This window comes from Rhinopithecus roxellana, chromosome 15 (genome assembly GCF_007565055.1).
Source record: "Rhinopithecus roxellana isolate Shanxi Qingling chromosome 15, ASM756505v1, whole genome shotgun sequence".
In the NCBI taxonomy this organism is placed as follows: domain Eukaryota; kingdom Metazoa; phylum Chordata; class Mammalia; order Primates; family Cercopithecidae; genus Rhinopithecus; species Rhinopithecus roxellana.
This window is the reverse complement of record NC_044563.1, coordinates 84,279,509-84,304,894: the sequence shown is the minus strand read 5'-3', so window position 1 is coordinate 84,304,894 and position 25,386 is coordinate 84,279,509. Positions and strand designations below refer to the sequence as shown.

At 35.8% G+C, this 25,386-nt stretch overlaps 1 protein-coding gene and 1 pseudogene across 1 annotated transcript; one reads left to right on the top strand and one right to left on the bottom strand.

The window, feature by feature from the left end:
- Positions 1-4,281: 4,281 nt before the first annotated feature.
- LOC104677203 lies at positions 4,282-5,185 on the bottom strand (annotated as a pseudogene).
- Positions 5,186-19,298: 14,113 nt separating this feature from the next.
- On the top strand, positions 19,299-20,243 carry LOC104677206 (olfactory receptor 52D1-like). The gene has a single exon (XM_010382170.2). It carries the CDS (start codon positions 19,299-19,301, stop codon positions 20,241-20,243), a length of 945 nt encoding a protein of 314 aa, XP_010380472.2.
- The last annotated feature ends 5,143 nt before the right edge of the window (positions 20,244-25,386 follow it).

The following is a 25,386-nucleotide window of genomic DNA, read 5'->3' as shown; positions in this document are numbered from 1 at the left end:
CAAAAAAGAAAGAAAGAAAGAAAGAAAGAAAGAAAGAAAGAAAGAAAGAAAGAAAGAAAGAAAGAAAGAAAGAAAGAAAGAAAGAAGAAAGAAGGAAGGAAGGAAGGAAGGAAGGAAGGAAGGAAGGAAGGAAGGAAGGAAGGAAGGAAGGAAGGAAGGAAGGAAGGAAGGAAGGAAGGAAGGAAGGAAAAGAAAGAGAAAGAAAAAGAAGGAAGGAAGGAAGGAAGGAAAGAAAGAAAGAGAGAGAAAGAAAGAAGAGAAGAGAAAAGAAAAACTACTTCTTGTAATGAAGATGAGAGAAAGCTTACTTTTTTGTGGGTTAAGGCAATTAGTAAACACAGATGGCCTAAAATTCCCCAATACCAGCTCTTAAGAACTCTCCTACCCTTTTTTAAGTGGAGCTGTGTATTCAGATTTGGTCTGTATTTTCTCTCCTATTGCTAGTAATAATATTGAAATAAAATATAAACTGTTTGCTCATCTTGCCCTGTGTGATTTTTTTAAAATGACAGATGTCTCTTAAGGAAACAAAGAGAATAGTTTTCTTTGTGATCTATGTAGGGTGCAGGCCGCTGCAAGTACTACCCTCACTGAAGATAAATGCCTGGCATGACCCCATTTACATGTTGTATTTCAGATGCGTGTACAAATAACTCTATTATTTGCCATACAGACTACACTGGTTAATGATTGATTGTCTCCCAATTCTAAATTCACTCCTTTTGCCTTCTCTGCAAAAACGGACCTCAGCTTTTTAAGTTTTGTTGTTGTTTTTATAATCATGTGATACAACGCTAAACTTTCTCAATAGGTGGAAATGGTGAAACATTGCAGGAGGAGAAGGCTTTGCTTCCTGGATCTTACATGATCATTGCCCAGACTAACAGTTTGGGTGCCTTCAGTTTCCAGCAGGTTCCTGCTGCTCTTGCAACTTCTTCAGTGTCCTACGTCTGCAGCTCACAAAGCACATAAGGCCCAGTGACCAGCAGCTTTCTTGGAAACCTATGTATGGCTTTTCCTGGCAGCCTAGAGGGCAGATTCCTGGAAAATTCCACTAGAAAAGCATCACAGCCATTTTTTCTGTTTCTCAATGACCATATCTATATTTTTTCTAATGAGGTGTGGATTTCAGACCAAGGAAGGAGAGTTTCATTCTTGGGTACTCTATTTCAACCCTATGGGTACTGACTACTTCTTATATCCAATATCCTATATCCTTTAGGGTTCTCTTCACTTCTTAGTGACTAGTCTTTCATTATTTCAATCCCCTGTTAAAGTTAATAATTGTTTAAATTAAACGTTACTTGTCCAAAGTGTGGTTTCTCTTTTTTTATTGGATTCAGGATACACAGATCAATTATATTGTGGGACAAGATGGTAGTCTTTATGTATGTGGATCTGTAATCGATGCTTTGAAATATTTACATAATAATGCTAAAATGTATTAACAGATGAATTCAGTTCAGTTACTGCTACTTGGTTTTTGAAATGAATAAAACACTATGAACTTGCAAATTCCTTGTGTTTGAACTATCACTCCACTCTACATTTTATACAGTAATTATGACTGCCACTATATGATGTTACCTCTCTAAATTGACATTTGGGATGTTAACTTTTTTTAGATGAAATGTTCAGTATACTTTGTGCATATTGTCTGTAGCTTCAGCCTATACTTCCAATGGTACTTGTGATGTCTAACTTTATGTGTCAGTTGACCATGCTAAGAAATGCTCAGTTAGCTGGTAAAACTTTATCTTAGTGTGTCTGTGAATGTGTCTCTGGAAGAGATTAGCATTTGAATCAAGAACCTAAGTAAAGAAGATCACCTTCACCAATGTGAGTAGACATTATCTCATCTGTCGAGGACCTTAATGGAACAAAAAGTTGGAGAAATGCTAAATTCAGTCTTTGCTTAAGGTGAGAGATCCATTTCTTCTTACCCTTAGACACTGACTGACACTCCTGATTTTTGGGCTTTTGGACTCAGGCTTGGACTTATCATTGGCCCCCTGATTCTCAGGCTTTCGACCTCAGTCTGAATTATACATCACTAGCATTCCTGGTTTGCCACCTTGCAGACAGCAGATCATGAGACCTCTCAGCCTCCATAATTGAGTGAACCAATTTCTATAAAAAATCTCTTTATGTATATGTGTGTGTGTGTGTGTGTATTATTGTGTATTATACATAGTATATATACTCCCTATGTGTTTCTCTGTGTCTATACATATGTATAACAGATACTCTACATATATGTAAAATTGAAAGATATTATAAACAAATAGATCACTTTTCAGAATTAGGTCACTTTTCAGAATTTAAATGCATGTTGTGCTTAGAAACTCACCAATAATTTTAATCATATAGCACAAAAAAATTCAGCATTAGATGATTTATGATGCCCAGTAATAACTTTCTGTAGCTGTTTTGGAATAGATGGTTCTACAGGAAATTTGAAAACCATTAAAATAGTTATAGGCATGTAGCTTTTGGTATTTATTCATCAAGTTGTTATTTGTTATGCCACTGGATAATCCTTGATAAGCAGCCACAAAGAGAAATTCACAATATAATGGCATAAATCCTGGAACTATGAAATGAGGTGTGTAAAATGAGGTATGAAATGAGGCTTGCTAGGAGTAAAGAAGTCTGGATTGATTGATCATGGGAAGACAAAGAATTATACTATAGTTCGTGTGTACAGCTAAGCATTAATAAAAATATCATATTATGAATATACAGAGTGCCTTCTCAGTGAAATATGGTTAGAAAAAAATCATCACAACAACATTTCATAACTTGTAATAGTTTGCATTCACTTCAGAGTTGATAAAGTTAAGTTGGGAAATTTAGTGTGCTCCCTGCTGCCTAGCAACTTCTAGTTCAAACGCTCACAGAAAGTAGAACTTAAAATTGGAAAGGAAAGTAAAATGTCTGTTAAGGAGACGCTCTCAGAATTTCGATCCACTTCAATCTTTTGCCTTCCTAACAAATGAAACACAAAAACATACAATTCAGAGAGGTCTTTGGAATCATAAGAAATATCCTGTGACACTATATAAGTCTTTATATCTAATAGTCTACATACCCCAATTTTGTTCTTCTTTACATTTACCATGACTATAAAGGTGAGGCACTGAGATTCCAGACAAAATATGGAGTTGGTATGGTATTAAACATTTTATTAAAAACATGCGTAAAATTGTGACAATCTGGAGGAAAATAACACAACTATTCGAACACATGGGAAATGAATCAGTGTAGGCAGTAATAAATGAGGGGCTCTGATTATTGAGAGAATGGAGGAACAGAAGAGTAACTGCATTTCTCCAGCTCTTCCTAAAAGGTGTTTCTAATTATGAACATGGGGAAATAAAGTCACACAGGTAACAGTCTTCTGAATGGCAGTTCAACTAGATTATCCTGAGGTTCTACAACACATGTCAAGACAACACAAACAAGCAATCATGAAAAAGTTGTATTGCCACTATATAGTAGGTACAAATGGTGATGTTTCAGGATTTCTGACTTAGTTCTGGTATAAATGGAAGCTATGACACACAGCATTGATCTTTTGTATCTTCCATGACCTATTCACCAGTCTGCCTGCACACCATTAGATGTTCCTTATCTACTTCTAGAGGCCAGACAATTTCACCAGACTTAGAAATTCTTCTGAAAGAAGTCTCATCTCTAATGTCCAGTGTGCATCAGTAAATAATCTTATGAGAATATTCAGTACTAGCCACACTTCTCCTGGTCCCGGAAAATGAGTTATTTATCCCTGGGTCATTTTCATTTGTTCTCAAATGGGGTTTGTTAGAGGAGAGCTTTAATTCAAATCATTCCTTCATCAAAATCTTGAATAATCCATCATTTTTCAGAGCACCAAATGTGGCCTTTACAGAAGAATTGGAAAGGACTGTTCATTTCCAGAGACAGTTAAGGAAAGTTCTGTTCCTAAGTAAATTAAGGACCAGTTACATTTTCTGTTTTGGGTAGATTTGTAGAATCTAGATTTGATGTGGAAGAGGAAATGTAGATTATAGAGGCTGCAAATTCAATGCAAATAATACGAATGGAAAGACATGATAGATTAAATTAGAAGCCAAACACTAATTTGGTACAGAGCTAATATCAGTCTTCAATTGAACACTTTTTATGTCGACCTAGATGTAGTTATAAAAATAAATTGATATCCAGCATGATAATGTGAGCCTCCAGCCGTGAGCACACGGAGTCCAAACTCTCTCCATCTCTAGGAAAGTAAAGCTTTCTCTACATGGTCATAAACATTTGATAGATCACTGCTGGGATCCATAATTCAGAAGAGAAATTTGTGCCACACACTTTTGGATTATCTCGTTTTTTACACCATAGACAATAGGGTTGAGTGCAGGTGGCACAAGGAGGTAAATGGTAGACAACAGAAAATGGGTGGAGGGGGCCACATGTTCAAAATGGTGACTGAAGAAGGAGAAAAAGGCAAGAATATAAAATTCAAGGAAAACAAAAATTTGAGCTGTGCATGTGTTAAATGCTTTGAGCTGTGCCTCCTTTTGGTGTAGACGAAAAACAACTTGGAAAATCAGAACATAGGACACAAGGATAAAAATCATGTCAAATCCCAGAATGGTAAAGGCCACAAAAAGACCACATGCTTTATTGACTTGGATGTCTTCTGTAGCCAGCTTGACAACAGCCATGTGCTCACAGTAAGAGTGGGCAATAAGAATGTAATGGAAAATATGCAGTCTTTTGATAAGAATGGGTAACAGACCAAGCAGCACTGTAGCTCGGATTGCCACTGCCACTATCATGCAAACCAAGATGGAAGGTGTGAGGATGGATGTGTGTCTCAAAGGGTCACAGATGGCAAGGTAGCAGTCAAAGGCCATGGCCAACAGAATACCAGACTCCATGCACTGCATGGCATAGATAAAAACAGCTGAGCTAGGCAGGCATCAAAGGCCATGGAGCAAGACTTGAACCAAAAGATGGCCAACATCTTGGGAGCAATGGCTGCACACAGTCCTATGTCAGTTGCTGCCAGCACAGCCAGGAAGATGTACATGGACTGATGCAAATTACATTCTGCAGGGATGATAATCAGTAAAATGATGTTTCCCAACACAGCCACTGGGCACATGGAAAAAACGAAAGCCAATCCAAAACTGCACATTCTCTAGTCCAGGTATGCCAGTCAAAGTCACAGTTCTGGGGTTCAAATATGACATGTTGATGGATGCCATTGAGGTTGGTATTCTGTCTTTTCACCACTGATTCTGATACCTGTAGAAGAGTATTTGAATGGAAAGTGAAAATTTCTCAGCCTCCCTCTCATGCAACCACAGTGTGTGTTGAGCAAATAAGTCAGTGCCGTGAATGGCAGTTCAACTAGATTATCCTGAGGTTCTACAACACATGTCAAGATAGCACAAGCAAGCAATCATGAAAAAGTTGTACTACAACTATGTGGTAGGTTAAAATGGTGATGTTTCAGGATTTTGGACTTAGCTCTTGTGGAAATGGAAGCTATGACACAGAGCATTGATCTTTTGCATCTTCCATGCCTTATACACTAGTTTGCCTGCACACCACTATTAGGTGTTCCTTCTTTATCTACTTCTAGAGGCCAGACAATTTCACCAGACTTAGAAATTCTCCTGAAAGAAATCTCATTTCTGATGTCCTGTGTACACTAGTACATAATCTTATGAGAGTGTTCAGTATTAGCCACACTTCTCCCGGTCTCAGAAAATGAATTATTTATTCCTGTGTCATTTTCATCTGTTCTCGAATGGGGTTTGTTAAAGGAGAGTTTCAGTTTAAATCATTCCTTCATCAAAATCTTGAATAATCCACCATTTTTCAGAGCACCAAGTGTGGCCTTTAGAGAAGAATTGAAGAGGATTGTTCATTTCCAGAGACAGTTAAGGAAAGTTTATTTTTCCTAAGTAAATTAAGGACCAGTTACGTTTTATGTTTTCGGCAGATTTGTGGAGTCGAAGGAGAAATGTAGAATATAGAGGATTTTTTTTTAATTAGTTTGTTTTTTAACCAAGGCCAAGAATTTTTTTTAAAGAAGAATACAAAGATATCAAATTCAATGAAAAATGAACAAGTTGAAAAAGACAGTATGTATTCAAAAGCAGAACCTGGCTAGTTGGATTAACATGACTGAGAGTGTGTGTGCGCCTATGTGTGTGTGTGTGTGTGTGTGTGTGTGTGTGTGTGTGTGTGTGTGTTCATTTTCCCAGAGGTTAAAGATCCATGGATCACTAGACTCCTTGGGCTCTGGGTAAGACTTCATACCCTACTTTGTATAACTGACTCCCTACTTTCTCTTTTAAATAACTTTATGTAATATTATGAGTAATGAGCTGTGGTTTGAATTCTGAAGATCTGTTGAATATAATGCCCACATCTTAATACTTCCCTAGTTCTACAGTCTTTCCAGATTTTGACTCATGATCCTTTTGGGGGGATTCCATTAAATACAATCTTTTCCCCCTTTAGTCGTAGTTTTATTCATCACTCTCTAATTTTTGAACCGTTTCTCAGTTTGCTTCAAACTGTCCATACCTAAACACAGACCCCAGTTCCTCACATAAAGAGATTTTCTCCATCTGTTAACATCCATACATCCTAAAAAAAGGAAGCCTTTTATGAATAATGGTAAAAATTTCTGTTTCGTTTTCTCTCTGGATAGCAATCTCTTTAAAAATGTTAGATGAGCAGCTGCTTTATTTTCACAGAAAGTACATATTTGGGAGTACAAAAATAATTTGTGGTGTATTAATTCTTATATAACAGAATGGAAAAAACACTAAAATATCTTTGCTTGAGATCCTGCAGCAATACTAATGAGTGGACTGTGGGTAGAACAGCTACAAATAAGGATTAAAGCAATAAACATTGTGGGCCAGGCGCAGCGTCTCACGCCTGTAATCTCAGCACTTTCAGAGGCCGAGGCGGGCAGATCATCTAAGGTCAGGAGTTCGAGAGCAGCCCGCCCAACATGGCGAAACCCCATCTCTACTAAAAGTACAAAAAATTAGTAGGGCATGGTGGCAGGCACCTGTAATCCCTGCTACTTGGGAGTCAGAGGCAGGAGAATCACTTGAACCTGGCAGCTGGAGGTTGCAGTGAGCCGAGATCATGCCACTGCATTCCAGCCTGGATGACTACAGTAAAACTCTGTCAAAAAAAAACTCATAGACTTTGTGAAAAAAAAAATCCCGTTCATGCTGACATGAGATATTTGGGAGTATGTGGTAGAAGGAATGGTGAAGTATGTGGATAATGTTTCTGTTACTTATGAATGAGTTGCCAGAAATGATAGATACTGAAAGAAAAAGATCTCATAAGCTAAAACTGTTAGAATTTCCTTAATCATTCCATAAGTTTCTATTAACCTAAAAGCAAAAATAAATATTGTACTTATCCCTACCCACTTTATCATAATGTCTTTCTTTATCAGATTACCTCTTAGTATTCAACAAGTGATTAAAATCAAGGGCTTGAAAATCAGAAAGATGGCCTGGCTACCAATCCTGGATCCCTCATGTATTATGTGTAGCATCTTGCCTGAGTAGCTTACACACAATTTATTCATCTGCAAATTAAGAACACTAACCCTCACTTCATTGTTAAATGAGATACTGTATAGAAGAGATTAGTGTCTGGAACAATTTAAATATTCAATAAATGGTAGCTTATAATTACTTAGCCTGCTCTCAAACTCCTGGGCTCAAGCAATCTGCCTGCCTCGGCCTTTTAAAGTGCTGGGATTACAGGTGTGAGCCATTATGCCCAGTTTTATTTTATTTTATTTTTTTCTGTAGAGCCTGATATTTTGGCAAGGCAGAAACAGAAAGTAAAATATTCAGAAGAGATAAAAACAAAAAGAAGTAAAGTCTTCTTGATGATAGAAACAAAGAAAGCTAGAAGACAAGAAAAGATCTAGAGTCAAAGAGCTTTCCTCCATCACCTTGGGTATAAGATTAGCCATTCTTCCAAGCAGTCATCAAAAGATCTGATTTGAAGTAAAAAGGTGACATTCTAAAAATGTTTGCAGATTTTTTTTTTGGTGCCGTTAAAAAAAAGGTAATATGATTAAGAAAAAAGTAAATATTTACAGCACTCCTCCTTTATAGGCTTCTGAGTACGTAGTAATTTAATGGGGGAAATATATACATGTAAATTACCTCAAACCCACTTTCTATAAGAGACAACAGGGTATGAGCTTAAGAGCTTGATGACTCTTAACTTTTTAAAATAATCTAACTGTTTTCATATAATGGGTGTCTTATTCTTGCCCACTGAGTGGAAGCCAAAGAAAAGAATAGACGATCTCTGACAGAGACAAGAAGGAAAAATGGAGGTTGGGAAGTCCTTTGACCTGACAGAGAGAAGTTTGAGGTGCTGGGCAAATAAATAAGATATGAAATACTTAGAAACTGTATGATTCTCCTCTCCATCCCTTACTTTCTACATTGCTCAGACGTCTATCTCACTTACACCCAATGGTAGATTGCTATTAATTATTCTTTTTAATTTTCCTAAATTAGGAAATATTAGAATTAATTGGCATTCAATTGACTAGACTCTAAAACACTTGGTCACAAACTTGCTTATGTAATTAATTATTTGGAGAACAGAAACACATGAAGATATTACCTAATTACTTATGAAAATATTTTAAGTCTAAATTATATTAATCTATCCCTTCATTTTTTTATGAAAAATTATAAACACAGAAGAAACATGGACAAAGGACTCATTGAGTTAAGTAAGATTTAAAGCCACTATTCTATCAATTTTTTCTAGGTGAACTGCCATCACAGCCATATCCACTCTCAGTGGATCCCACTTTGCACAGGGAGAAACTTACCTGCGTAGAGTTGAAGACTGGTCTATTATGTGATTAAGTTGGTTTTATCACTTGTTTCTACCAAAATTTTCAGCACATATAGATATTAATGGAAGAGTCACTGGGTTTTCCTGAAGGCCTGGACTAACCATAGAGCATCATTATCCTTCTGGTGTCCCTAGAATATCATTATCCTTCTGAGTCCCAGGCTTCCTTACCAGGAGCAAGTAGGTCTCAGACCTGGAATGCAAGGTCATAAAGTTTTCTGATTTTTAGAAGAAAAGAGTCTCTCAGGAAACAGAACCAGGAAATATCTGGTTTTGCTCACATTCAGAGTAAGTTGATTATGGGCTCATTAGGAATGCAATCAAGTGAATATGAGAGATGGAGATTTCCTAAGAAGTAGAAATGAAGATTAATTATCTTTTCTGTTCTATCATCTGGCAAGTCCTTTAACTGCAGTGGAAGAGTAGGAGCTATTCTGCTTATAAATAGTGTAGTAATACTATTACTACTACAATTACGTGATACACTTTACTCCATTGCCTTGCCCAATATTGAATAGTAAATTTAAATACCCCTTTTTCAGGGACAAGATTTCCAAGTTTTCTCTGTTGATTGAGACATCAGATATTTCATTTTTTTCTCCTTTCTTGATAGAAATTGAGACTAACTTCAGTGACAATGTGTATACAGTTTCATTGATCTGCTCAAAGTCTTCAGATAACAAGTTTTATAGAATATATCCATAATGTGTTTTTCCTTCAAAATATCTGGGGATATTGTAGGGAAAAACAACTGTAGGTTGTTTTTCTAACTTCAGAGTTTTTAGCATTTCACCTGGTATGTAAGGTCAATAATCCACTGATTGTAATTATGAAGCTGACAAACTGCCTTCCTCTAGAAGACTCCTAGGTAACAGTATTTTAGATTATAATGAACAAAGTATAGATTTTTTTGGTCTGTTAGAATGTGGTTTAACTGCCTGGCACTCACTTTCCAGTCTCATGTGAGAACATTGCTGATTGGTTTATGTTCAGTGTTCCAGCAATCTTACATGGTCAGTAGCTACCCAGCTTCAAAATCACTTGTCCAACCTCATTATGCATACAAAATTCATTGAGTTGTAGAGGAAAGAATAAAATATTTTTTGGACTATCAGTTGTCTTTTTTTTCTTACTCTCAGTTTCCTTAGAAGTTTTTTCCTTCCTCTTCTACCTCTTTTTTAATTTTCCTGTTGACTTGCTTGTTTATAATTCCAATTTTTATCTTAGATTCAGGGGTTACATTTGCAGTTTTGCATAATACATGATGCTGAGGTTTGGAAAACAAATGCTTTCACCTCACATATAGTGAGCATAGTACCTCAAATTTAGTTTTTCATCCCTTGCCTCCCTCTCCCCCTCCCTTTCTATTTATCCCCGGTATCTATTATTCCCATCTTTATGTCCATGAGTACTCAATGTTTAGCTCCCACTGGGGATGACCTCCAGCTTTTCTTCTTCTTTTTTTTCCTTTCCTTTTCTACCACTTATTTTTCTCTTTCTCCTTCTCTCTCTTATCCTTTTATTTTTTGTCAGTTTCACTGAGTCCCAAAGGGTCAAGTCTCATTAATCTTCTACACTTAAATGGACACTGGTACATTTCACTAACTCCCCCACATTTTTCCTATAGGCATATATAAATGTTAAATTATCATTAAAATAACATAATGTCTCTTTTGCATAAAAATATTCCTGAGACTTTCCCATTTGATAACAGGTTATATTTATGTTTTTGCTCACATATCATATTAATATGGTTTTATGGTTTTTGCTCTCTACTGCAAGTTTCCACACAAGGAAACACATATCTACTTTATGGCCCAGCAATTGTACTATTTGGTGTTTACTCAAGAGAAGCAAACATGTAAGTTCACAATAAGATTTGTATACTATTTTTATACCAGTTTCTGCACAATAGCACTACAATGAAAACAATCCAAATGTCCATCAAAAGAATAATGGGTCATAAGCATTCAGTTTGATGAAATTTGACATGTGTATACTATTGCATAACCAACATACAAATTAAGTTATTAAAAACTTCCAATACCCAGAAAGATCCCTCATGCCCCATTCTAGCCATTCTGCAACTAAATTCCTCACTCTAGGTATCTTGATACTTTACTGATTTTTATCAAAGATTAATTTGTTTTTTCTTAATTTTATTTAATTTTCATTTTAAAACAGAAGTTGGAGTGGATTAAGCAAAAACTATAATAATGTATTTCAAACAGAGGGATTGCATTAACAAAGGAAGGAGTCCTGAACTGTAGCATACAGATCTATCTATACCCACTTAAGTAAAATTATGTATAGGAATCTGTGTGTGTTTGTGTGTGTGTGTGTGTTAAACATTATTTACTATACCAGAGACACCTTTGACAGATTGTTGACCATTAACAGAGGGTCAATGAAGTCATATTTGCAACTGTACAATAGAAAAGTCAGTCTGAAAACTGATGTAAGAACTTGAAGATGAAAACGTAGTGAGAAAATACATTTAAAAGTGGTTGAAATCATTTAAGCAAGAGATGAGACACATATTTACTTCGATCAAAGGATGCATCAGAACTCCCCTCTTATTTCCTCTTATCTCTAGAGAATTTTGTCTTCTATTTATATACTTCACATATAGTTCACTTAAAGATCTTAAAAATTCTGTCTACAAGTGAAGGTATGCATTGCTTTGACCATAGCCATTATCTGCATCTGAGGTGATGTTATTTTAAACAGAAACCTCCTCTACATGGTTCTGGGAGCTATAAGCCAGGATGAAGTCATGATACACAACAGTGCATTTCAGGTGCAAACAGAAGCTTTATAATGTCACATTTATTCTCTGTTGTCAGAACTGCACTCAGAAAATATCTTTCATTGAAGAGTCCTTTCTAAAATCCTCTCTAACATAGGGGTCATCTGAAATGGGTCAGGCATGTGAGTAGAATCACATGATATTTGTACATTTTATGACTGGCTTATTTCACTAAGCATAATGTAAGTTTCATCCAGGTTGTAGCATGTGTAAGAATGTCATCATTTTTAAGGTTGAATAAATATTCCATTGTATGTATATACCACATTTTATTTATCCATGCATTTGTTTATAGGTATTGTGTTGTTTCCACCTTTTGGAGATTATAAATTGTAGGGTACAGCTCCACGGGGTCGATGGGTTTTTCTCCCCATGTGCGGAGACGAGAGATTGTAGAAATAAAGACACAAGACAAAAAGATAAGAGAAAGGACAGCTGGACCCGAGGGCCACTACCACCAAGACGCGGAGACCGGTAGTGGCCCCGAATGCCAGGCTGCACTGATATTTATTGGATACAAGACAAAGGGGCAGGGTAAGGAGTGTGAGCCATCTCCGATAATAGGTAAGGCCATGTGGGTCACATATCCACTGGACAAGGGGCCCTTTCTGTCTGGCAGGCAAGGCAGAAGGAGAGAGAGGGAGAGACAGAGACAGCTTACGCCATTATTTCTGCATATCAGAGACTTTTAGTACTTTCACTAATTTTGCTACTGTTATCTAAAAGGCAGAGCCAGGTGTACAGGATGGAACATGAAGGCGGATTAGAGCGTGACCACTGAAGCACAGCATCACAGGGGGCCTGACTGATGTCAGGCCCTCCCCAAGAGGTGGAGGAGTAGAGCCTTCTCTAAACTCCCCCAGGGAAAGGGAGATTCCCTTTCCAGGTCTGCTAATTAGCGGGTGTTTTTCCTTGACACTGACGCTACTGCAAGACCACGGTCCGCCTGGCAACGGGCATCTTCCAAGACTCTGGCATTACCTCTAGACCAAGGAGCCCTCTGGTGGCCCTGCCTGGGCATAACAGAAGGCTCGCACTCTCACTATGTCCCCTCAGCTCCTATCTCTGTATGGCCTAGTTTTTCCTAGGTTATGATTATAGAGCGAGGATTATTATAATATTGGAATAAAGAGTAATTGCTACAAACTAATGATTAATGATATTCATATATAATCATGTCTATGATCTAGATCTAGTATAACTCTTGTTGTTTTATATATTTTATTATACTGGAACAGTTTGTGCCCTCCGTCTCTTGCCTCAGCACCTAGGTGGCTTGCTGCCTACAATGAATGATGCTGCTATGAATATGGGTGAACAAAACAACATTTTGGTTATTGGGAGTCCCTTTAGTATCCATGTGAATTTTAGAGTAGTTTTTAAAAATTATCATTGAAAACTTAACAAAGATTGAATTGGGTCTGTAGATTGCTTTGGATAGTATCAACATCTTAGCAATATTAAGTCTTTCAATCCTTCAACATGGGATGTCTTTCTATTTATGGTGTTTAATTTCTTGTTAATGTTTACTTCGTGTATTTAGGAGCTCACAGCTCTGGTACATATATTTCTAAATTTTTATCTTCTTGATTAATTGGACTTTTAGTATTACAATGTTTTTGTCTCTTGTAACAGTTTTTGCCTTTAATTCTATTTTGTCTAATATTGGTATAACAGTACTACTCTCTTTTGGTGATTCACCTGTCTTAGCCTCCTGAGTAGCTGGGACTGCAGGTGCATGCCACCATGCCCATCTAATTTTTGTAGTTTTAGTAGAGACGGGGTTTCACCATGTTGACCAGGCTGGTCACGAACTTCTGCCCTAAGGTGATCTGCCCCTCTCAGCCTCCCAAAGTGCTGGGATTACAGGAGTGAGCCATCATGCCCAGCTGTTTCTTGACTTTTTAATAATTGCCGTCTGACTGGCATGAGATGGTATCTCATTGTGATTTTGATTTGCATTTCTCTAATAATCAGTGGTGTTGAGCTTTTTTTTCATATGTTTCTTGGCCACGTGAATGTCTTCTTTTGAGAAGCGTCTGTTCATCTCTTTTGCCTATTTCATAATTTTGTTGTTGCAAATATATTTAAGTTCCTTGTAGACTATGGATATTAGACCTTTGTCAGATGGATAGATCGCAAAACCTTTCTCCCATTCTGTAGGTTGTCTGCTCACTCTGCTGATAGCTTTTTTTCTGTGCAGAAGCTCTTTAGTATAATTAGAACTAATTAAATTTAATTTAACTAATTTAATTTAACTAAACTAATTTAACTAAACTAATTTAATTCTTGCTTTTGCTGCAATTGCTTTCGATGTTTTCATCACGAAATCTTTGCCTGTGCCTATGTCCTGAATGGATAACCTAGATTTTCTTTTAGGGTTTTTATGGTTTGGGGGTTTTACATTTAACTCTTTAATTCATCTTGACTTAATTTTTGTATAAGGTGTAAGGAAAGGGTCCAGTTCCAATTTTCTGCATATGGCTAGCCAGTTTCCCCAGCAGCATTTATTAAATAGGCAATCCTTTCCCCATTGCTTGTTTTTGTCAGATTTGTTGAAAATCAGATGGTTTAAGACGTGAGGTCTTATTTCTGTGTTGTCTATTCTGTTCCATTGGTCTATGTGTCTTTTTTTTTTTTGTACCAGTACCATGCTGTTTTGATTACTGTAGCCTTGCAGTTTAGTTTGAAGTTGGTGAATGTGATACCTTCATCTTTGTTCTTTTTCATTAGGATTGTCTTGCTATATGGGCTCTTTTTTTGTTTCATATGAATTTTAAAATAGTTTTTGTTCTAATTATGTGAAGAATGTCAATGGTAGTTTAATGGAAATAGCATTGAATGTATAAATTACTTTGGGCAATTATAGCCATTTTCACAATATTGATTCTCCCTATCGATGAACTTGGAATGTTTTTCCATTTGTTTGTGTCCTCTCTGATTTCCTTGAGCAGTTGTTTGTAGTTCTCCTCGAAGAGGTACTTCTCTTCCCTTGTTAGTGGTATTCATAGGTATTTTATTCTCTTTGTATCAGTTGTAAGTGGGAGTTCATTCATGATTTGGCTCTCTACTTGCTTGTTGTTAGTATATAGGAATGCTAGTGAGTTTTGCACATTGATTTTGTATCCTGAAAATTTACTGGAGTGGAATATCAGCTTAAGAAGCTTTGGGGCTGAGATGATGGCGTTGTCTAGAAATAGGATCATGTCATCTGCAAAGAAAGGTAATTTGACTTCTCATCTTCCTATATGAATACACTTTATTTCTTTCTCTTACCTGATTGCCCTGGCCAGAACTTCCAATACCATGTTGAATAGGAGTGGTAAGTGAGAGCATCCCTTGTCTCATGGTGGTTTTCAAGGGGAATGCTTCCAACTTTTGCCCATTCAATAGGATATTGGCTGTGGGTTTGCCAACATATAACATTTTAACCAATTTCCCATTTTTCCTGAGAATACTGTGCTGGCAGCAAGCTGCATATTTTTTTTCCTAAACGGGAAATGCAATTGTAACAATATGTTTTAAACTGATACCAACTTAAGTTCAACTCACTTACTAAAGCTCTACTCCTTTAGTTCTTCACCTCCTATACAAACATACCATGTTTTTTTTTCTGCTATGTTTTTGTTATCACATTTTATATATTGTGTATCCATTAATATGGATTCATAATTATTTGTATACTTTTTTTATTTCTGTAAAAGAATACAAAGTAAAGTTATGGATAAAAATAATGATGATACTAATTTTTTATTTGTCCATGTGTTTTAGCCTTACTGAAAAACTTTATATTTTTATATAAGTTTCTGTCAGTCTCTAGCCTCTTCCATTTCTATATAAAATACTCACTTTTATATTTCCCATACACCAGGTATGGTGACAATAAATTACCTCAGATTTTTTTATCTGGGGATATCTTAACTTCTCTTTTATTTTTAAGGGAGAGTTTCTCACGTGTATGATTTCTGGCTTGAATTGGTATTGAAATTAGATTAGTGAATTAAAGGGAAAAAATGTGTTCTGGGTCATTTTACTTTCATTCAGGACCGGTCCTGGTAAGTGGTTGATATAATATTTCAAACTACTGAGGTATGGCTACATCTGCAGGCATAAACCTGTGAGACTGCAAAGATAATTTATTCCTGAAATTATGTCTATTTTCAATCATTATCACCACCAAAAAAAAAAAAAAAAAATTCCCTCCTCTGCCAATGATTCCATAGGGACCTGTTGTATCAAATGTTATTCTCACTTATCCCTTGAGATGACCATGCTGAAACTGCTACATGTGGAGACAATGTGTTTAGGTTGCTTCTTGACTCTGAATAAGTTTATGTATGAACTAGTTAAGGTTTTTTTGAAATGAGAGAGGAATGGAAAGAAAGAGAATAGCTTGAATATCTATAGAAAAATTTAAAAGACATGAGACTCCCTCAAAAAATAACTTCTATATTAATTTTCGGACTGAGGGAATACATATTTCTTTATTCTCCATGGATAAAATGAAGAAACAGCTAGATTCTAGGAAATATACATCTTTTTAAAAGGATTTAATAGAAATGAGAGTTCTTTCTCAATTTGAGCATATTTCGTATTTTGTGGATCTATTGAAATAACGAAAACATGGCTGTCTGTGACTACTGGACTCAAATACAGGTTGGAATTTTTAGGGAGACAATATTAGAGGGATTATGTCATGAGTACTTGGGCTAACAATTGTTTTATAAGCCAGTGTGTATATCTGTGAGTGTGTGTGCTTTTCAACTCTACTCTTGCAATGTCTGTATTGCATTTATATATCCAGTGTATACTTACTGAGCACTTAGTAAGTGACAGTCACTGCTCTAGAGACTACATTATAAAATTTACCGTTAGTTAAGTGTTTACTCATTGATGTGTGGGGACTCTTGCTTGCCCATATAATCTTACCCACGTAAATATCTTTGTATACTTTGAATCTCAACTATATTAGATTTTAATTTGGTATTTCATAATTTGTTTTTCATGAAACTTTATGCTTTTGTTCTTATTATGTGTGTTTATATAGATATATAGATAGATCTCTATTATATCTATATAATTGCATATAATTATACATCTATCCTTATTTTTGCTTTTGTTTAAATCCAATATGCCATTGTTTTATATTCTCCACATCCCAGTCTGAGTACCATTTATTCAAGAAGGCTTTATGTGACTCACTAAACTTGATTTGGTCTCTTGCAAGTATTTCCACATAACTCATTTTTTTCTCCTATTTGGGATCATTTACTGATTCTGGAAAGTATATTTTGAGGTAATGGTGTTGAAATTCATACGAGTGCATATTATACTTATAAGAATTTGTTTGCTACATAGTGAAAGCAGGTTCTTCTTGAGGCTAATGGCAATACTACCCAAGGTCACTGCCTTGACAGGTGATGGGAAAGACCAAAAATAATAGAGTTTGTCTAAAACTGAAGTATTTGTGGTGACTTACAGTCTTTCTCTACGGTAACCCTCATACTCCCTGACTTGTGCTTAACCATTTTATCCCAGGGTTTCTCTGCCACGGAGACTGGACTATTTACTGGAACTATGAGAAGATGTATAAGAAAGCCTCTTTAGTAAGTAACTGATAACTCTGATATCATTAGGTCAATTTACCAATCCAGTAAACAAATTACTTTGCATGTGTTATAATTTGAGCTTCTAAATCAACACATTAAAATACACAAGAAGGATCCATCTCCATAGCGAAATGTTCTAAGTCAGAATAAAGGAGGATGGGAAGTTGGGAAGGTAGTGAGTGTGGTTAATGTTAAGAAATACCTTTTCTTGAAATCTATCTGTCTATCTATCTATGTATGTATGTATCTATCTATCTATCTGTCTAGTCCAAAATGATATATTCTATGCCCTACTTAAACGGTGCATGAGAGAAATGAATAAGTGATCAGAAATTAAAAAAAAAAACATGATATTTTATTTGTCAAATTAACTACTAACTCAGGGTGGCAAATTAAAGAGCAAATATGTAGATTATATTAATCCTATCTTAGAACACACACTAACAACTGCAATATCATATTCATATGGGGAAGGCAGAAACTATCTCAATTCTCTAAGTCAATTAAATTATGGATTATGAAATCTTCTACCTAAAGCAAAGGTACTTTATAACTCACTAAAATCTTATAAGGCTTCTGCTTGATCTCTTGTGTTTATAGATAATTCACTTACATGAGAGAAATACTGAAGGAGAGCTCAAAGAAGCAGCATTTCAAAAACCCTATTTCATTCAAAATAATGTCTGGTTATAACTGATATGAAAGCATCCCATTGAGATTGACTTATAAATTCAAACCCATGTACCATTGAAGGGCACCTCTTATGCCTTAGGAGTAACAGTTTGCATCTTTCACATTTGGATATCTGAAGTACACTCTATGAGCTCCAATTTATGGGTGGTACTAAATACAGGTCTTCAATATTTACTAAGCATGTATCATATTTGACACCGGATTCAACATTTTTGGTAAAACAGTAAATATGTTAGATTTAGAGCTTTCTGGTAACTAAGATTAGGGGAACATAGAGGAAAATCTAAGAAAATGCTATGAAATAAATGATATGGAGAGCTTACAATAAAATATAGATGGAAAACATGACAAGCTATGGGATTGTTACCTATAACATCTGTAATTTGGCAACCAGTTAATTGATACAAAAACAGGTATTTTTCAGAAAGTCCTGGTAAAAGGAAATGAAGCAGAGAAATTTTTATATTTTCATATAACTGTTAATGTAACTGACATTTTTCTACAATGGGCAGAGGAAACAGTGAAGACATGAAGATGCTGATAAAAGGGATAAATAACCCTTTTCTCCCATGATTTTCTTTCTTGCTTCCTAAGTTTTAGAAGCCTTGGCCTCCTTGTCCTTCCTGTTTGTTCCTTCTTCATAACATTTTTTCTTAATATTTTTATTACCAGAATATATAATATCCCAGACTCTGAATAGTTAAAGCTCCATCATAAAGTTCCAACTTAAATGTGACAACTGTCACTACCCAATCTAATACCCATGCACACTAGTCACTATGTATCATCTTATGGTGTCTTCCTTCTCCTTGTAGAGTGTTACCTCCTTGATATATCCATGTATTTATCCCCAGTTTCTAGAACATTGTTTCTTATGGAAAAACTGCGCAGGAAATATTCGTGGGATGAAGTACAAGTATGACTCTATAGATGGAATCTTTTAGTGGAAATGAATAGACAACGTGACTTACAGGTCCCTATGATAATATGACATTTTATAAGAGTTATCTTTCAGTATTACAAGAGTTTGTACAGCAACAAAATGTACAACACTTTGGTACATTGTCAGTAATCATTTTATTATTCTGGTTCTAGTGAATTTAAACACTCCAGATTATGAATTTGGATTGCTTACAACAACAGATAATTAAAGATTCTTCTGAACAAAATCACCCCATTTATCAGCATATGATTGTGATCATATTATCATAGTAACCTTATTTTCAGAAGAATGCATAAAGAAAGCAAAAGAAAATAAAAATATGCCTCTTCTCAACACTTCTTGTCCATCTCCTGTCACCTTCTTGCTGATGGGCATCCCAGGACTAGAGCATCTTCATGCCTGGATTGGGATTCCCTTCTGCTCCATGTACATGGTGGCGTTGGTGGGGAATGTGACCATCCTGGCCGTGGTGAGGGCAGAGAGAAGCCTCCATCAGCCTATGTTCCTGTTTCTTTGCATGCTGTCAGTCACTGACCTTGTCCTCTCCACATCCACACTGCCCCGCATGCTCTGTCTGTTCTGGCTCAGAGTTCATGACATTGCCTTTGATGCTTGCCTGGCCCAAATGTTCTTCATACACAGCTTTACTGCCATGGAATCTGGCTTCTTCCTCGCCATGGCCATTGACCGCTATGTGGCTATCTGTGACCCACTGCGCCACGCCACCATTCTCACACACAGTCGCATAACTATAATGGGTATCATTGTCGTGTGTCGGGGAGTAGCTTTCTTTTCTCCACATCCCATCCTGCTGAAACAGCTGCCCTACTGCAGAACTCGAATCATTGCCCACACCTACTGTGAGTTTATGGCTGTGGTGAAGCTGGCGTGTATGGACATAGGTGCTACCAAAAGCTATAGCCTCAGTATGGCTTCTATCATTGGTTCATGTGATGTCATTCTCATTGCTGTATCCTATGTCTTCATCCTGCGCTCTGCATTCCGCCTGCCATCTCGAGAAGCTAGCTTCAAGGCTTTGGGCACGTGTGGCTCCCATGTCTGTGTCATCCTTGTTTTCTATTCCACAGCTGGGTTTTCAATTTTCACTCATCGTTTTGGGAAAAACGTGCCAGCACATGTTCATATTTTCATTGCAAATATGTACCTTTTGATTCCCCCTTTTCTCAATCCCATTGTGTACGGAGTAAGGACCAAGAAAATACGGGAGCATGTTCTTAAGCTGCTAAGGGTCAAAGCTGCTTGATTTTATTTGGATCACCAAGAGAGATGGTTGAAGAATAAATCTAAATGCAAGAGATGATGTAGGGAAAATAACTAACTATTGTTACTCTCATAAAAGGAATAGTATTCATTATCTGAAAGTTCTGTTATTTACCAGATTACTATAAGTTCCAAAAATTGTAATTAAACAAGTTGTTTCAGATTTTTTATTTAGTAAATACTGAAGAAGAGATTAACCTTCCCCTATGTATCTGTTGGATCCTCCTTTTTTTTTTTTTTTTTTTTTTTTTTTTTTAATATTCTCATTCCCACCTCACCTCCCGAGTCTTCAGTCTCATAGTTTCACTGATGAACAACATTCCTTGATTAGAAGGCTTAGGTTTTGTTTCCTTTAATTAAACATATATCTTCCTGATAAATGTCTAAACTGAACATATATTATATTTTGTAGCATTTAGATTCCATACTTTTTCTGAGTAGTTTAATAGTTTATTGGTTAATGGTCTAGGCTTTGGAGTTAGACTGCCTGGGTCTTAGTCCAGTATTCTTCCCTGGTTAGCTTTATTTCCATTTATTTCATTTTTGCTGCAGTTTCCTAATATATCAAAATAAGTGATAATAGAACCTGCTTTATATGGTTGTGTGAGAATTACATGAGATGTGTAACTTGAAATGTCACAGAGAAAACACTCAATTAAAAAAAAAAGGTTATTTTATTCTTCCTTCAATGATTATGATTTCCGAAGTTCACCACTCTTGGCTTGCTTCAAGAACTTTAGGAAATATCCATTATATCTTATTTAATATATTTGCAACTGTGTAAAATTTGTATCTTTTGATGATTATATAATGAATATGTTTGATTCTATTTTGTTTTAGCAAATATGGCCATACTTCAATATTATTTTTCCTTTTTCTGTGGAATATTTTGCTTAATTTCATGCCATAAATTGTTTACGTTATTAAAGCCTTGTAGAAAATTAGATAATGCTATGGAAATGCAATAGAAGAGTGATAAGAATGTAGTGACTACTTTCATCTCTTTCGTTGACACAATTATTCATTCATTTGTAATGTGTGTTCAATAAATTTAAATTGGATTAGATGGATTTAGATTAATGTTCATAACACTCTCATTTATTCTATCATCTTTATTTAGTATTTTTCTCTTAACTTTTCCTTAGAAAACATTTGCATAAAGATGTCATAATTAAGTTATTTAGAATCCTTTGATACCTGGGAAACACTGAAACAAAATCACTCGTCTTGTTTGAGTGCACAGCCATTTCAGATTTCTCTGATCATTTAGGGCCTCCAGCTTTCTTGTTTCATCATGTGCACTAAACAGATGGGGTCAAATTAGAATTCTACTGACTAAATTGTAAATAAAACAGACTATATTATGTTTGGTATATACTTATGTACTGTTGCATATGCTTTCCTTTCTTCCTCAAATACCTTTTACTGCCCATATATCATTGTCATACACTTCCCACCATTACTTATATTTTATGATGCAGCTCAGTGTCAACTGAAGAAAGCCTTCCCTGATGTTTCTTTTTTAAATATATATTTATATGCTAATAATAAAGAAAAAAAATATCTACATAATCATCACTCATGTTTCTAGCATTAAGACTAAAGGTACCTAAAGGACATTTCACTGTTAAGTGTGTGAAATTGTAGTAAAATACATATAACAGTTATCATTATAACCATTTGAAGTATACAGTTCAGTGACATTAAGTACTTTCACATTGTTGTGCATCCATCACCACCATAACCACCATACATCTCCTGAACATTTTTGGATCTTTCCCAACTGAAATTCTATATTCATTAAACATTAAGTCCTCATTCTTCCCTCCTGTCATCCCCTGGCATCTACCATTTCACATACTGTCTTTAAATGTGACCATTCTAGGTACCTCATATAAGTGGAACCATACAACGTGTGTCCTTTTGTGATTGGCTTATTTCTTTTTTTTTTTTTTAATTCTTTTATTTTTAGTCTTTATTATTCACAGCGAAACCTAATCGGTTGGCAGGTATAGGAGTTGGTAGGCAGAATAATGACCTTCCAAAGGTATCCACACTCTAATCCCCAGAACCTGTGAATTATGTTACCCTACATGGCAAAAGAAAATTAAGATTGCACATGCAATAAACATTTCTAATGGGCTCAACTTGAGATGGGCAGATTACACTGAATTACCAGGTGGGTCCAATATGATCACATAAATTTAAAAGTGGAAAAAGAGGAGGGCAGAAGAGTAGTTCAGAGAGATGTGACATAATGACTTAGCCAAACATTGCTGGCTTTGCATATGAAGGAAAGGCCATGAGCCAAGAAATAAGGGCTCTGTAGAAGCTGGAAAAGGAAAGAAAAAAACTTTCCCTTAGAGCCTCCTGAAAGGAACTCTGCCCAGCAAATAACTTGATTTTAGCCTGGCAAGATCTCTGTTGAACTTCTGACCTCTAATACTGTAAGATAATAAATTTGTGTGTGGATTGTGGGGGATGGCGAGGTTAAGCCAGTAAATTTATGGTACTCTGTATTGCCAAATAGAAAGTAAATATATGTTACTAAACAAAATAGCACAAAATCCAGTGTGAGTGTGTGATGAGAAATAACTGTAAACATGAACCCCAAATATGAAGAAGCCAAGTAGGCAAGCAACTTTCCTTGAATGGCACCTTTACAAACGTCAACAAAATGTTAATTATAGGTAAGACAAAAATGGGCTTGGTCCCTTCTGATAGTTCTTTAAGCTGTATACTAGATAATAAGAGCAGAAACTTTAATTCTGTTAGAATTTAATATGTATCCTGCACATTGTTTGACTGTCACTAATGCCTGACACATCCAAATAAAATATCAATTATATTACAAAAATCTTCACTGGGCATGGTAGATCATGTCTGTAATCCCAGCACTTTGGAAGGCTGAGACAGAAGGATTGCTTGAGCCCAGGAGTTTGAGACTAGTCTAGGCAACATAGTAAGACCTTGCCTCATAAAAAAATTTTTTTTAATGACAAAAGTCTTAAAAAATTAATATAAGCCTTACTGAAGACTTCTTTTAAATTTTTACTTAATTTTTTAAAAAGACAGTGAAGTAGATGCCTAACATCATATGCTACACTTCATACTCCTCCTCCTTCTCTTGCCATGCTGCTCAGACCCAGGCTATCAAAGGCTAAATTGATCCTCCTTTTTCAGTCCCTGCAGAGAAACCTTGTTGATTTTCCATTTTCGCTTACTGATTGTATTAGTCTGTTCTCATGCTGCTAATAAAGACATATCTGAGACTGAGTAACATATAAAGAAAAGAGGTTTAATTGACTCACATTTCAGCATGGGTAGGGAGTCCTCAGGAAGCTTACAATCATGGCAGGAGGCAAAAGGGATGCAAAGCACCTTCTTCACAAGGAGGCAAGAAAGAGAATTGCTGAGCAAAGGGGGAAAGTCCCTTATGAAACCATCAGATCTTGTGAGAACTCACTGTCACAAGAACAGCATGAGGATAACTGCCCCATGGTTCAATTACCTCTCACTTAGAAAGTCTTTAAGATTCATCTACATTGTAGCATGTGTTAGAATTTCCTTCCTTTTAAGTTTCAATCATATTAAAATGCATGCATATATATATTTATATATAGTCTCACATACATATATATGTGTGTGTGTATATATATAGACACACACAGCCAAAAGGTAGAAACAACCCAAATGTCCATCAGATGAATGGATAAACAAAATGTGTGTGTGTACGTGTGTGTGTGTGTGTGTGTGGATAAATACTATTTTTAGTAGAGATGGGTTTTGGTCATGTTGGCCAGGCTGGTCTCAAAGTCCTGACATCAGGTGATCCACCCACCTTGGTTGGCCTCCCAAAATGCTAAGATTACAGACATGAGCCACCACACCCAGCCTCAGCAATATTTTATAGTCAGTTTACAAGTATTTCACTATTTCACTACTTTGCTTCAATTTATTCTTATTTTTTTGATATGTTTGTAAATGACATTATTCTCTGACTTTACTTTTTCAGATTGTTCATGATTAGCACACAGAAATGCAACTGACTTTTGCTTGTTGATTTTGTTTTTCTTCTTTCTATGTGTACATAGAATCTTTGTGAATTTCTACTACTAAGGTAATGTCATTGTGAACAAATATAATTTTAGTTCTTCTTTTCCAACTTGGATGCCTTTTCTTTCTTTTTCTTGTGTAATTGCTCTGGCTAGGACTTCTAGTACTATGTTTAACATGAGTGGTGAAAGCAGGTGTTTTTGCCTTGTTCCTGATCTTAAAGAATAAGCTTTTTAATATTTTGTGATTGACTGTGGTGTTTGCCGTGAGTATTTCACATATGGCCTTTATTATCTTGAGGTTATTAGTGGTTTTTAATTGTTTCTTTCATAATCATTAAAATCAGATAACTATGAGGGCAATGCTATGCCAATGTTCAATGTTTTAAATAAACAGATTACTGAAACCTCAACCAATTACTGAAACCTCTAACTCTATAGTATATTAGTCAGAGTCTAATGAGATAACCAAAAGCACTTGAATATTTAGTTTTTGGCATCCTTATTGCAGATAACTATTTACACAAATTACAGAATTGCTGAAAAGTCAAATATTTGACCGTGAAGACTCCCAGAAATTAGGAAGAAATGATTCTAATGTGACTCTAGGCCAGTGAAATAGAAAGGGCAGCAGTAGTGTAGTCATACATTATTCAGAGGTGTGAATCTCTCAGTGGAAACTGAAAACATAGCAGTCCCCTCTGGCAGGATTTAGAACCATGGGCTAAATGCAGTTGAAGAATATAAAACATTAGGAAAAATACCCTGACATCTCTTTCATCTTCTCTAATATTTGTTTTTCAGTGTCCCTATTGAACAAACTCTGCAGAAGATAGATGATCTGTTATCCTGGAAAATATAGCCTCCAAAATCTATCCTTCCTGAAATATTAGAGAAGAAAAAAATTGAGGAACATATCTGTAGGAAAGCAAATATAGTATTTACATAACATCTTAACCAAAATAAAAATAATGATGCACCTATACATGATAATGCATATCGTGTCCTTGATCAAGCAAGTAAAGTTCAGGGGGATTCGGGAACAGGAAGCCGGCTAGGAAATTTCCTGTA